The sequence below is a fragment of the Marmota flaviventris genome, chromosome 7 (genome assembly GCF_047511675.1).
Source record: "Marmota flaviventris isolate mMarFla1 chromosome 7, mMarFla1.hap1, whole genome shotgun sequence".
Classification (NCBI taxonomy): Eukaryota; Metazoa; Chordata; class Mammalia; order Rodentia; family Sciuridae; genus Marmota; species Marmota flaviventris.
The window spans coordinates 6,801,643-6,816,701 of NC_092504.1; the positions used below are offsets into that span (position 1 = coordinate 6,801,643).

Here is a 15,059-nt window from a genome sequence, read left to right on the forward strand (position 1 = left end):
CCCCATCCCCTCTGTTTCCTGACCCCACCATGAGTTGGGAAGTTTTCTTCTGCTGGGCCCATCCCCCTGATGTGCTGCCTTATCTTGGGCCTAAAGCAATGGGGTTGGCCATCTGTGGATGGAGACCTCTGAAGCTGTGAGCCCCAGAAAGACCTCTCCTCCTTGAAGGTGCTCCTGTCAGGTATTTTGGTCACAGTCACCAAAAAACCTAACTAAAATAGGAATTGGTACTGAGAAGTGGGGTTGTTGCTGGGTCTGACCTGACTCTGTAGCTCAGAAGACTTTGGAAATGTTTGCCGGAGGAATTTTGAAGAGTTTGGAGATGCAGGTTATAAACTTTACAATGCTGTAATCAGAACTGAATGGGAAAATCTGGTGGGAACTCAGATCAGAATGCAGACAGAAGTGCAGACTGTGCCCCTGAAGTTTCAGAGGGAAGACTTCATTGGGAATCAGACTGGAGGCCACTGGTGTTATATTGTGGCAAAGCACTTGGCTGCATTTCATCCATGTCCTGAAGCTTTGTGAAAGGCTGGATTTAGAACTGACGGAGGAGGTAATCTGGTGGAAGAAATGTCAAGGCAGCACAGCATTCAGTCACTGGCATGGATATTACTGGCAACTTTTATCCAGGTTTGTTATGAGAATTAAGAGCATAAAGAAGAGCTAAAGGATGTTAAAACTTTGTGGTTTGGCCAGAAAAGTGCTTTCCAGCCACCGTGAACAGAGTGCTGCTCCTTCACCCACACCCTTCCGCCACGATGCTCTACCTCACCTCGGGCCCGGAGTGATGGAACCAGCCTACCATGGACTGAACCTCTGAAACCATGATCCAAGGTGAACTTTTCCTCTAAGTTTGGTCACAGTGGCAAAAATCTAACACAGCATCACAGTCCACGGAGCCTGGGGCGGGAGGTGACTCCATCTAACTAAGATAGACAGGAGGGCTGTGAACAGGGTCTAGCTTTGGGCCGAGGGCTTCATGAAAGAACCTCAGGCTTAGTGACAGCACCCGAGAGCCTCTGACCATGGGCGCGAGTCTGGATGCTGGTCAGGCACTGATCAATTGCCCCACCACATGGACTTTACAATACCATTGCCAAGTTTGGGTGTGGTGGCGCACGCCTGTAATCCCAGAGGCTCAGGAGGCTGAGAAAGGAGGATTTCAAGTTCAAAGCCAGCCTCAGCAACTTAGAGACCCCCTGTATCGAAATAATATATTTTTAAATAAAGGGCTGGGGTTGTAACTCAGTGATTGAGCACCCCTGGGTTCAATCCTAGGTACAGAAAGAAAGGAAGAAATACCACTGCCAACGGGATTTTAATTTAGAACTCCTTCCCCTAGGGGAAAGATCAGGATGCTGAGGACACTGTGCTTAGTCCCAGCGTGACCTCAGCCATGTGAGAGCCAGCTAGCCTTGGGCAGATGCCCTCACTTCTCTGAGGGTACATGTGTACCTGGAGCACTGAAGGACCTCAGAAAATGGCACTCTGTTAGGTAACAGTTGTCCTTCCTGGTACTGAGCCCCCGTTAGTTACTGCTCTGGAAGTGACCTTGGGGATGAGGAAAATGTCAGCACTTACTGGGTCCCACAGACCTTCATGAGCCACCAAGTCATCCCTGAAGCCTCCTCATCGCTCTAACTTGCTCCTTGGTGGGATGTATGTGAGGCAGAATGTATGAAGAGGTAGGACCCTTTCAGCACCATCTCTGCATCCCTGGGTCTGGGGGATGTCCTGGGGGTATGATGAACCTCCTCTGCAATTCAAGTCAATGCAGTATGGAGCTTTGTTGAGCACCTACTATGAAGGATGTCACAGTGACAGTGAAGGAGATGGTAAATAGCAGCGCTTCTGTTTATTAAGCTACTACTAATGACTTTCTTCTGTGTTCATTTTCCCTAGCACTCATGACATTCCCAAGGTGGCGACTATCATTCCCTTTTTACAGATGAAAAAACTGAAGTTCAAATAAATTAAATGAGTTGACCAAGACCCCCAGCGAGTAAGTAGAAGACACAAGATTCAAGGTCAGACATGAACATTCAAGAGACTCTCTGCTTCCAGGCACACCTCAGTAGTTCCCAGAAGGCTGTTGCTAGTGGCAATGATACAGAGAAAGCATGGATTTGGGGTGTTTACTGAACCAACCTTCTCTGAGAGATGCCTCATGTCAAATGGAAGCGAGGAGTGAGCTCACAAGGTAAAGAGGATCTAATTGGAGAGGGTCTGAGTGGGAAATGTCCACAGGGAGCTTTTGATACTCACTGCAGCCTTATTTATAATGCAAATGATTCAAAATAGCCCGAATGCTTATCAACTAGAGAGTGATTAAATAAACATAACAGAAGACAATCGAAGACGGGGATTCACTTTAAAACAGATCTCTATGTGCTTTTGTAGAACAACCACTAAGGCTCCCTGTGGGCTGCTCTCCATCTGCCCCCACATCCAGATCCATCCTCCCTTCCTCCTGACTCTGCATCCTGGGAGCTGGCCCTCTGATGGCTCAAGGAAGGCGGGGAGCAAGGTCAAGGCGTTTCTTTCTGCTCCCCCTCACTCGGGCTCCATGGCTCTGCCACAGCCCAGCACCTCCACAACTTAGCCCTGCTGTCCGCCCAGTCATCCCCGGCTCCAGTTTCCCCTGGGCCCTTGTGCCCTATTTCCTCCCCTTACCCCTTCACATCTCTCCAGTTGAACTGTCGGAGTGGAATTCTGTGTCTGCTGAGATCTGACCGTGGTGTGGATGTATTAAGATCATTGTGAAGCATCCCCCCAACACAGACAGTCCTCTACTGACCTCCCAAGAAACTTTCCGATCTTCTTCGCTATTAGTGTCCCCACCAATCCACCGATGGCGAATATGGACACGGTCACAGACCAGAGCAGAGTCAGAGTATCCGGGTCTATTGGATGTCCATGCCTTCTTTCCCATGATTCATTGTAAAAGGCCTTGATATACTGGAAATGAACAATAAGCCATGTTATTTCCTTCTGTTCCATCCTGTGCTTGAAGCCAGCCGGCACACACACAAAAGAGATTTTGAAGAGCAATTCCTTCACGTTGAGCACTTTGCTAAATGCTGTGTGAGCACTGGACTCTTCTAACAAAGATAGGGAACGGATCCTAAGTCTACCACATTTTGTAGACAGAGAAACTGAGGCTCAGAGAGACTAAGTGACTTGCTCAGTAAATATTAAACCTGAGAGTCAAAATCAAATCTAATTTAATGCAATTCCTATTAAAATCCCAATGACATTCTTCATAGAGTTAGAAAAAGCAATCATGATATTCATTTGGAAAAATAAGAGACCCAGAATAGCCAAAGCAAAACTTAGCAAGAAAAGTGAAGCAGTAGGCATCACAACACCAGACCTGCAGAGCTACAGTAACAAAAACGGCATGGTATTGGCACCAACAGACACATAGACCAATGGTACAGAACAGAGGACACAGGACAAACCCACAGAAACACAGTTATCTCATATTAGACAAAAACATACATTGGAGAAAAGATAGCCTCTTCAACAAATGGTTCTGGGAAAACTGGAAATCCATGTGTAACAAAATGAAATTAAACCCCATCTCTTATCCTGCACAAAACTCAACTCAAACTGGATCAGACTTAGGCACTAGAATAGAGACCCTGCTCCTAATAGAAGAAAAAGTAGGCCCAAATCTTCACCACGGTGGCCTAGGAACTGACTTCCTTAACAAGACTCCTAAAGCACAAGAAATAAAATCAAGAATCAATAAATGGGATGGAATCAAACTACAAAGCTTATTCACAGTAAACTATCAAGAATGTGAAGAGAGAGCCTACAGAATGGGAGAGAATCTTTACCACACGCACCTCACATATAGCATTAATCTCCTGGATATATAAAGAACTCAAAAAACTTAATCCTCCAAAACCAAATAACCCAATAAATAATTGGGCAAAGGAATTGATCAGACACTTCACAGAGGAAGAAATACAATCAATCAAGGAATATATGAAAAAAATATTCATATCTCTAGCAATTAGAGAAATGCAAATCAAAATTACTCTAAGATTTCATCTCACTCCAGTCAGAATGGCAGTTATTAAGAATACAAGCAACATTAAGTGTTGGAGAGGATGTGGGGGAAAGGCACACTCATAGATTGCTGTTGGGACTGCAAATTGATGCAACCAATCTGGAAAGCAGTATGGAGATTTCTCAGAAAACTTGGAATGGAACCATCATGACCCAGTTATCCCATCCTTGGCATATAGAATTCACAGGCAACCCGCCTGCCACCTGACTGTCCTTCACATGTATCAAAGGTCATTCCTGGGGGTGACCTTGGTCCCTACTGCAGTGCTGCGCCCATTGATCACAGCTCTCCTGCAAGGAGTCTGGCCAAGACAGGCTCCACAGAGCCTCTGACTGCCATGCTTACAGCACTGGCCAGTCTCCTGGAATTAAAGTGAGGAAATTAAAAGATGTCGTTTTGCGGGAAATCACCTCTTTTCTTCTGTGCAGTGCTGCACTGGACGTCTTCTGGGAAAAGGAGGACTTTCAGATCACTCCCTGCCAGGTGTTGCCTCAGGGGTCTTCACAGTTTTGTGCTTTGGTTTTGGGAAAGCACAGAGCAGAAGCTTCCACAGAAAGCTGGAAGACTTGCAGCACAGCCTGTGCCCCCTGCACACGTTTCTTGAAAGTTCCCTGAAAGCTGTTTTCAAGTGCTGCCTTTGGTGATTAAATGTTTGTCTTCCAGCTGAAAAGCTTGCAATGGCCTGATGACAGGTGGTGGTGATGAGGGACCCAGGTGATAGGGACTGTTCTGCTAATTAATTGCTCAAACCATTACTAAGATTCATGACACAAATATCTGTGAGCACACGACTGGTAGTGGTATGGAGCAGATGCTTACGTTCGTGTTTGTGTTTTAAACTGAGTTTCCACTGTGTCAGTAATGCTCATATAAAATAAAATCATAAAAATAAATAAAAGCAGGCTGGGCTGTAGCACAATGAATAGATAGGTAATAATAATAATAATAATAATAATAATAAAAACCAGGTGCCCCATTCATCATATTTCAACATGCTGAGTGCTATTCACCCATCAACCAACCCATTTCCCCCTCCAAGACCCTGTGAGAGGGCGCCATCTTTGTAGCTCTCTTCTGGGCAGGGGGAGGAATGGGAGAGAGAGATGTAAAGTCTTTCCCAGGCTCACACTGTTGGTGTGTGGTGTAGCAGGTCAGGGCTCAAGTCCAGGCAGGTGGACTCCAGACCCAGTCTTAGCCACTGCTTTATCCTAACTCTTAACCTGCAAAATACAAAGACTGGACAGGAGGAGAAGGGTAGGGATGGGATGGAAGGGGAGGCGTGGGGCTGGTGGGCTGCTAGGCACGTGGCAGGCACCTGCACACCTCACTGCCCTTCACCCTGCAGCCATACTGAGAGGCTCCATAAGGAGCGGAGACCTGAGCTGAGAAGCAGCCTCAGCCAGGGGGAATCCATTGGAATGGTAAAGCCTGCTAGGCCTCTCCGCGCCTGCGCTCTCCCCTCTCTGGTCACACGGTCAGCCACACTGCCCATTGCCTTGCATCTAGGTTTGCCACAGGACAACTCACCCAGAGTGGGCAGAGGTGATGTGTGTCACCCTACCCAGGCACTAGGAGTGGGATGCTGTCCAGGCTCATTCCTTCCTTGTCAGCTGGCCATTCTGGAAGGAGCCAGCAGAGGGCTCCAAAGCCCTAGAGGAGAACCACTCCATTGACAGGCCTGAGGCCCCGAATGGCTTCCCGGAAGGGGTGCCCCAACTCACTGTTTCAGATAGTGACACAAATGAGAAAATAACTTTTCTTGTGTTAAGCCACCGAAGCTCGGGCTTATCTGTTACAGCAGCTGGTTTTCCTGAACACAGTCAACCCAATGCCAAAGCCCAGCACATGGTCATTGCACTGTGATACGAGGCTTCTAGAAGGAGGGAATGAACCAGACATGGCGTTTCACACCTGTAATTCCAGCTACTCAGGAGATGAAGGCAGGAGGATCACAAGTTCAAGGCCAGCCTGGGAAACTTAGTAGATCCTGTCTCAAAATAAAATTAAAAGGGGCTGAGGATGCAGCTCAGCAGTGGACTGTTTGCCTAGCTCGTGCAAGGTCCTGGCGGGAAAAAGGAGGAGGAAGATTGAAGCCAACTCCTTCATTGAGGATGGAAAGGCCTGGAGATATGGGCCCATACCTAGAGTTTTCCTTGTATGTTTTGGGAGAATTTGTCAGATTTCACTCGAGGAAAGCACTCTGCAATAAGAGTCTCCACACCACTGTGACAGCCACCTCTAGGCCCGCTGTAGGCCATCTCCTTCCAGATTCCATGTTTTACTTTTCCATCAGGCCTCCTCGGAGAGGCCATTCTTTTTTAAAAAAAAAAATTATTTGTTCTAATCAGTTATACATGACAGCAGAATGTTCTACGATTCATTGTTCACAAATGGAGCCCAACTTTTGACTTCTCTGGTTTTACCCAAAGTAGGGTCACACCATTCATGCAATCACACATGTACCAAGGGTAATGATGTCCGTCTCATTCCACCATCTTTCCTACCCCCATGCCCTGCCCCATTCAAAGTTCCTCCACTCATCCCATGCTCTCCACCCCACTCTGGATTAGCATCCACTTATCAGAGAAAACGTTCAGCCTTTGGTTTTTGTGGATTGGCTTACTTCACTTAGCATGATATTCTCCACCTGTTTATCTGCAAATGCCATAATGTTATTCTTTTTTATTGCTGAGTGATATTTCATTGTGTTTATATACCCAGAGAAATGCAAATCAAAACTACTCTAAGGTTTCATCTCACTCCAGACAGAATGGCAATTATCAAGAATACAAACAACAATAAGTGTTCGCAAGGACATGGGGAAAAGGCACACTCATACATTGCTGGTGGGACTGCAAATTGGTGCAACCAAGCTGGAAAGCAGTATGGAGATTCCTCTGAAAACATGTAACGAAACCACCATTTGACTCAGCTATCCCACTCCTCGGTCTATACCCAAAGGACTTAAAAAGAGTATACTATAGTAACGCAGCCACATCAAGGTTTATAGCAGCTCAATTCACAACAGCCAAACTGAGGAACTAACCTAGATGCCCTTCAATAGATGAATGATAAAGAAACCAAGAGGCCCATTCTTATGTCTGTCTCTACGTATCTGCCTCCTTCCCATGAGGGTGCATCCTGTCTTCTAGACACAAGTCCCAGTCCCCCTGCCTTCAAGGAGCTCAGGATCTAGTGGGAACAACAGCTGTGTACGTGTATAAACTCAACACAGTGGGACTGCTCTGACGGCAGGAAGCCAGGAGAGGCCATGGAACCCAGCCATGGAACCAGATGGGGTGAGCAGTGAGGGCCGGTGGGGCGGCTCAGGCTGGACCTTTCAGGCAGAGGGCCCAGGATCCTCAAGTAGCAGAAGCTGGAGAGCATGAGCCGACTAGAGGAGCTTAAGTGGCCAGTGGGGTTGAAGGGTGGCTCGGCATCAGGGAAGGCTGGAGAAGGAGGCAGGGGCTGGGTATCCTGGCTCTGTCTGCCCGCCGAGGAACCCACACTTACCCCTGCGGGCGCCAGGGAGCATGGGATCAATGCTCTAATTTGTTCCAGAGTGTTCATCGCAGGTGTGGTGTGAAGGCCATTTTAGAGTTTAGAGTAGATGAGGCCGGGCTGGTGAGGAGGCTGCAGCACTTGGTGCGAGATCATGAGGCTGGTGGAGATTTCTTATGAATTCATCAAGGAGTGTTTATATAGGACGAGAACTAACCAGAGCCCACGCCACAAGGAAAAGGGAAAGAGGCCACTTGATACAAGAAAAAGAGGCTGAAGGAAGAGTCCTGGGTTTAAGACTTGCTTGTTTCCCTGTGTCCGTCTCTGACCTTCAGCGACCTTCCTCAAGGTGCTTCTCCTCTTTGGGCAGTGTCTCAATGGTTGGGAACCTGGAATGGCTTTATTCCACGCTTGTCCCTGCCCCTTCTCAGCTGGGGGACTGAGCTAGTTACTTAACCTCTCTGTGCTTCAGGACCCTTGTTTGTGAGGTCACTGCCCCTCCCAAAGGGACTCTTGTGAGGGTCTTTGTGAGAGGAAATATAATGCAGAGCTCTGGGTCCATGTGCAATAGAAGACAGAAATGGGGGTGTCCCTGTCATTATCTCTGTAGTTGTAAACTGAAGGTCGAGGCACATTTACTTCTCAGGTCCAATAATCTGTGAGTAATCTACCAGTATCTCCCAGCCTGAGAACGTTGGGGCCGGGCTTCTGGTAAGAAACTGAACTGTGTGATTCCATCTTCCAAATGACCGTGGAAATCACCAGACCATGGGAGGGAAATCGCCGGGCCGCCTATCTCACGGTATTGAAATTCCTGACTGATTCACAAAGAGATGTCACGCCTTCCAGGGGTGCCATAAAAACACACATAAATAGCACAGATGGTGGGTGGCCTGGGTACCCCCATGCTGCAGAGCAGAGCACGTCACACCCTGGAGCCCACGGGGTTTGTAAAGACCATCTGCACTGGTGACCCCACTGCTCCCTGAGGAGAACGATGCCAAAGTCCTTACAAAAGTTCTGGCCACCAAACCACACAATCCTGGCAGTGCCACCTAATGTCATCTGGCTCCCCACACCAAGTCTTCCATGCAGACAGCAGTTCTCACAGCTGTCCTGAGACTGCTTTCTGCAGAAAGGCTGGCTGGCAAGGCTGGCCCTGGGCTAGGGTCGGGGACTAGGACACAGGAGGGTTGTCACACGTGGCTCGCGGTGCCTAGTCTGCAGGCAGTGTGGCCAGTGCTGTTCCCTGAAGTCTGTACCTGCTTCCCTCTGGGAGCTGGGGAGTTCTTACCTGCTGAGCAGAGGGGGTCCATGTGACCAGCCCCTGATACAAACTCTGGAGCCTCCTGGTAGCCGATGCTGCAGGAGCTGCAGTGACTCCCTGCTGGGGACGCAGTGCTCCCCCACTAGAGAGGGCTCCTGCAGGCCTGTGCCGGCCCCCGTGTCTTCCCCCCTTGCTGGTTTTGCTTTGTGTCCCTCACTGGGATGAATCCTGGCCATGAGGGTCACTATATCGCCCTGACCCATCATTAGCATGCAGGTGGTGTCCCCCTGCCCCACTCCTTCTGCGTGTCCTCTGGTCCACAGGAAGAGAAGCCAGGTGTTTTCATCACCAGACAGGCTGCTCCTGGCTGGACAGGCCACCTGGAGTCCATGGTGGCTTTCAAAAGGCACCAGATCCATCACAAGTTCAGGTGGTGGTTTTGAGCAGATTCTGGAATAACTCATTTGTAAACAAGAATAAGACCCCAAGCTTCAAGATGGAGCCGCTAGAAGGATGGGGTGGGTGAAGTCCCCAGCAGGGTGCCGGCCCTAGTGGGTGCTCCTAGGTCTGGCTCCCCTGGTCAGCAGGCGGCCCTGGTTGCATCTGTGCGCAGTCCCTCTCTAGCACCTCCCTCCAGGTGTGTTTGTGAGCTTGCTTCAGCACTGGGGTCGAGCCCGGGGGTGCTTTACCACTGAGCTACATTCTCAGCCCTTTTTCATTTTTTGATTTAAGACTAGAGTCTTGCTAAGTTGTTCTGGCTGGCCTCAAGGTCACTATCTTCCCACCGAAGGTCCCAAGTCACTGGGATCACAGGTGTACACCTCCAGGTTTTCCCCACCTCCCACCTTGCTGGGTCAGCTGTCTCCAGCTCTGACTGCAGTGACCACTGCCTTACCCCACCAAGCCTTGATGGGCCTGAGGGCCTTCCCTTGTTAGGCCAGAAAAAGTGGCATTTTTTTCCCCAGAGAAACAATGAAATGAGAAAATTCTGAAGCAAAGATGCAGGCTGCCTGGCCCTAATAAGCTGCGGCCTCCGGGGGATGGAGCAGGCTGGCGGGCAGGCAGCCCCTGGAACACCCCGACACCAGCGGCAGGCCTGAGAAGGCCCGGCCTCCCCTCAGCCAGGGGCTCCATCTGCTCTGATGAAAACCAACCGAGCCACGAACCACAGCTCCCAATTGAAACAATGCAGCAGCCTCTTCTATTAGAGAAAAATGAGAAGCGACCTAGGAGGCTTGCGTTAGGCAGAGAGGCCACCAGTGTGGCACAGCACTAGGCTATTAGACACTGTGGTGATGCAGGAATTCCAACAATGTGGAGAGATGCCCAGAAAGTATTTAAAACAGCATATGTGCAGGACCTTCCAAAAGTTAGGATTTCAAGGCCCTGGGGGCCCTGGGAGGAGCCGCAGTTTGCACTATGCTCAGACCCAAATCTGCCCCCAGCCTCACAGCTTAGGGCAAACTACTCAGACTCCCCACTATTTGTAAAATGGGGTTGTGATCACGATGTCTGTCCCCCGTGGTTGGTAGACAAATGAGAGACAGCCCCTGACTCACAGGACGTGATTCATGCCAATAGTTCTTATAATAAGTGTCAGAGTTGGAGTTGTTTTCTTTTCCTGATAGAAGCCAGTCGCTTTGATGACACTGAGACCAGGCCATGCAAAACCAAGAGGAAGAAAGAAAGGGGCAATGAAGGAAAGAGTCTCTGCATTGCAGGTAGGACCCGCTCATTGTCATGAGGGCCGGCTGTGTCTGGCCTCTCCCACCAAGTGAGTCCACCCAACCCGCCTCCACTGACCAGAGCCCTGAGGTCACCACCACCTTGAGATCACCGTTCCCTCCCACTAGCCTTGAGAATAGGCCTCAGGCCACACAGGTACCTGCTGCGGGCTCCCGATCTGAGAGCTGTGGGCCTTGCCAACAGAGCTAGCCAGAAACCCCAGGGCTCACTTGGCTTCGCTGTCTGTTGGTTCATTTGAATCTTTTCTTGGCCCAGCTTCCCACATCTGCAGCTAATCAGGCAGCTCTGCTTGAGTAGAGAGAGCTGTTGGTTTTACTCTTCACTATCATTTGCTTATCTGTCCTCAGGGAAGCAGCAGGGGAGAGGAAGGTGATAGAACAGACCATTTCTTCTGGGAAACTGATGGGGAGCCCAACTGATTGCACCACGGAAGCCCTGGGCCTATTTTGCTGACACCAGGAAGCCAAGATTCTGAGGCTTCTCTCAAGACATGACATTTCCAACTCAGAAACCACTGGAAAGGTGAGGGACTCACTATAAAGACAAACCATTCACTATTATTTTTGTGGTTCTAATATTTTTCTCCAAATAAATCCTAATTTAAGTGGGTACAAAAGGGGCAACACATTAGACCCCCCAAACTATACTCTCATTTATTCCTTTTACTCAGGCCCTCCTTCTCTCATTCACCGAGGCATTTAACAAACATTTTAAGTGTTTTTATGTTTAACATACACATATGTACGATGTACATTGTAAAACAATAAAGAGTTGTATAGTTGTTTAGGAAAGAACTTGACTGGGCTTGGTCCCCGGACCTTGGGAGGTGTTTTACTCAGCTTTTTCTCTGTTGTGACTAAAACACCCACCACCACAACTGTAGGCGAGGAGAAAATTACTTGGGGGCTCAGGTTTTCAGAGGTCTCAGTCCATAGAAGGGCACTTCTGTTCCTTGGGGATCGAGGGGAGGCAGAACATCCTGGTGGGAGAGTGTGGCAGAGGGAAGCAGCTCACACGGTGATCAGAGAGCAGAGAGACTCCACTCTCCAGATACAAAATACCTACCCCATAGCCACGCCCCCAATGCCCACCTCTGCCAGCCACACCCGCCTGCCTTCAGTCACCACTCAGTTAATCCCATCAGGGATAGATTGATTAGTTTAAGGCTGATGATTATAGTCCAATCAATTCTCCTCCAACCTTCTTGCATTGTCTCACACGTGAGCTTTTGGGGGACACCTCACATCCAGACCATAACAGGAAGTAGCCTCTAAGTCCTTAGGATTTCTCTCCTTTCTTTTCTTGTGTGTGTGTGTGTGTGTGCGCGCGCGCGTGCGTGCACATGTGTGTGCATGTGTGTTGCTGGAGAATGAGCCCAGGGGCACTCTACCACTGTAGTACATCCCCAGCCCTTTTATGAATTTTTAAATTTTGAAACAGCATCTTGTTAAATTTCTGAGGCTGGTCTCCAACTGCAGTCCTCCTACCTTAGCCTCCTAAGTAGCTAGGATTACACACACCCCTGGGACTTCTTGAATCATGGCAGTGTCTTTAGTATCCAAAGTATCAGACTAGTGTATGCAAAAAGAGAACTCAGGGTAGGGACTGGCTAATTCTAAAAAGAGTAAGCCTGTGATGGAGGGTTGGGGCTTTGAGCCTCATGCTATTGGGGAGGACAGAGACTGGAGACTGAGTCAGCCAATGATCAGATCCATCAGCCCTATAAAAGGAAGCCCCAATGGCTTGGGTGGCGTCCCTAGCAGGTGGCACTCTGGGCATGGCGTTCCACTGCTGTGGGGGTGCCTGACTCTCTGGGAGAGAACACTAGAAGCTTCACACCTTCCTAACCCCACTGGATGTATCTCTTCTTTGGACTCATTTTGATTTCCATCCTTTTTGCTATAATGAAACCATAATTTCAAGTAGAGCACTTTCCTGAGATCGGTGAATTATTCTAGCATGTTAACAAACCCAAGGGTGGTGGACCCGGATGTTCAGACGTGGGTGGTCTGGGAACCCCCAAGCTTGGGTCTGGCATCTGAAGTGAGGACGGTTGGTGACTGGGAAGTCTGCGTCTGAGTGGCTGGTGTCAGAAGTCACTGTGAACCTCTGGGGCACCTGCTTTTTGTAAGACACCTGGTCTGGAAGGCCCCGGGGGTCTTGTCTGCTGTGCGTGTGTTGAGCCTCCAAGCCCTCCCCCAGCCTCCTGGGCAAACAGGCCTCAGGAGTCTGCCCTCTCTCCTTGAAGGCGTGCTCGCCCTTCCCACCTCCCTCTGTCCTGGGCTGCACATCCCAGGCCTGCTTTCCAGGCCCCTCCCACTCACCCTCTGTCCTCCCTGTGGCCCTCCTCACGTCCACCCCAGTGCCCATCCTGCCTGGGCGGCTGTTCCCAGGCTCATTGCCCTGTGGCCTCCTCCCACAGCACAGGAAGCTCGGCATCAGCAGGCCCCCACTCCCCGCCAGAGGCTCTCACGCGAGGCCCACTCTTGAGCCCCATCCTGCTGGGACTTTGCCGGGCCCCTTTGTCCTGGAACCTGGGCTCCATGTTGTCCACCCTGGCTTGGAGCTTGCATTTCTTTAGGATGTTGCTTCCAGAGCCTTCCTGTAGGCTCTCTGGATGACACTCATGCACAAGAGGCGCTATGATCCATCCCCTGCCCAGACTTGATCTCCCCGCCCAGCCCTGCCTGGGCCTCCAGAGAGCAGCCCCTGGGGCTCAGAAACCCCGCCACAGCCTTCCTGTCTACCTGGCTCTCATTGGCTGGCTCACAGGGGGCGTACCCACAGTACCATCCAGACACCTCCCACTACAACTCTGCCGTCCCAGATCTTCTGGCAGTACTAATGAAGCAGGTTCTGGAAGAGCCACATTCTCCTACTAAAGGTCAAAGCTTAAATGACATAAATCTGAGACCACGCGCCAGGTTCCAGACTAGCATCCTCAGTCCGCTTGCTCGGCTGCTTGAAAATCCAGGCAGGCATCCTACGCATCTGACTTGTGTGCAAATTGGCCTTGGACTGAAGCCAGGGTCTTGTGGTTGCTAGGTAAATGCTCTACCAGTGAGCTGTTTCTCCCAGCTCTTGACCAGTCTCTTACAAGGCCCTCAGAATGCTTTAGATACATATGTAGATAGGTGGATGGATGGAGGATAGATTGACAGGTAGATGATAGAGATGATGGCTAGCTAAGTAGCTTGCTATGCCAATTAGAATTAGACACTGGAAACTGAAAAATCAAAAACCCGGATGATCGGCAATTAACACACACAATGGCTGCAGGAAGATCTATCCCCCATGTTAGATGCCACAGAGCATAGGCCTCGGAAGAACAGTGCAGCCAGCCAGCCTGCCTTCTGCCCAGAGGTCTAGAGATGGCGAGATTCTACAGGTGCCCCGCCTTTCCTAGAACCCCAAGCGCAGGGATCAGACAACACTTCCCCACTACCACCTGCCTTTGTGCATGGCTTTATTGGCACACAGCCTCCCCCGCCCCCAAGTTTACAGGTTGTCTAGGTCTGCTTTTTCAGTGCACAGGTACAGTTGAATAGTTGCAAAAAGACCATATGATTTTGCAAAACTTAAAATATTAATGGTCTGGAGGGCGGCAACCAGTAACAGCAGAGGGCCATGTGCATGGAGCAAAGGGAGTGGGAGGAGTACTGGGTGGTGAGAAGGTGAGAACCAAGAGGTGACTAGGAGCAACCCCAGCCCTGCGGGCCACAGCAGTGTGGATTGTTTTCTGGGTGTGATGGGCAGCCGCGGATTCTGAGCAGAGGCTCAATATGATCCACCTCAACTTGTCCAAGGTGCCTCTCTGGCTTCAGTGCAGAATGAACTGCAGGAGTCGGGGTGGAGACTGGAAGGTTAGAAGACCCCAGGGTGTGCCAGGCTACAGATGGGCCTGCAGGAGGGGAGCAGCTGGGTTCAATCAAAGCCATCAACTCCTCCCCCTGCACAGAAGCTCAGCTTTCAACAGCCAAAAACAACAAAAATTTCCTGAAGGTTTATGTCCTGTTCTTGCACCATCAGAGGGAAGAGAACTGAACACCCACGGGGTCCTCTGAGGACAGGCCACACACAGGGCTCGTGCACACTCAGTTCACATCCAGAGGGACCAAATTGGTCCAGATGCTTGTGGATGCACAAGACACCCGGTATTCTCTCCAAAGGGGTCCCATACAGTCAGATTCTGGGGATTCTTTGAAAGCCAGGTGGGCAGGATGCAGTTCGTGTAGGGTGACTGTACTGAGGAGGAAATGGGCCAGCCTCGGAGCTTGGCCACGTTAACCTCCCCTGCTTCAGTGCCCTCTTCCATACAGGGGGATTAGCTGTGGCTCCCCAGAACTGTAACTGGGAAGGAGGGTGTGTATGTGGGTATAATGGCACAGATAGTGAGACACTGCCTGACTGGGAAGTCTAGCTGGAGCCCCCTGCCCATGCCCTGCACCACAGCTATCCCTAGCA

General features: G+C 50.0%; 1 protein-coding gene across 5 annotated transcripts in view; it reads right to left on the reverse strand.

Annotated features, from left to right (window-relative positions):
- Slc2a9 (solute carrier family 2 member 9) overlaps nucleotides 1–15,059 on the reverse strand; it is a 173,382-nt gene that overhangs the window by 132,279 nt on the left and 26,044 nt on the right. For all 5 annotated transcript variants that reach the window (XM_071614140.1, XM_071614142.1, XM_071614141.1 and 2 more), the window contains exon 4: nucleotides 2,801–2,961. In XM_071614140.1, coding sequence (XP_071470241.1) covers nucleotides 2,801–2,961 — 161 coding nt within the window. The remainder of the gene's footprint in view (nucleotides 1–2,800; nucleotides 2,962–15,059) is intronic.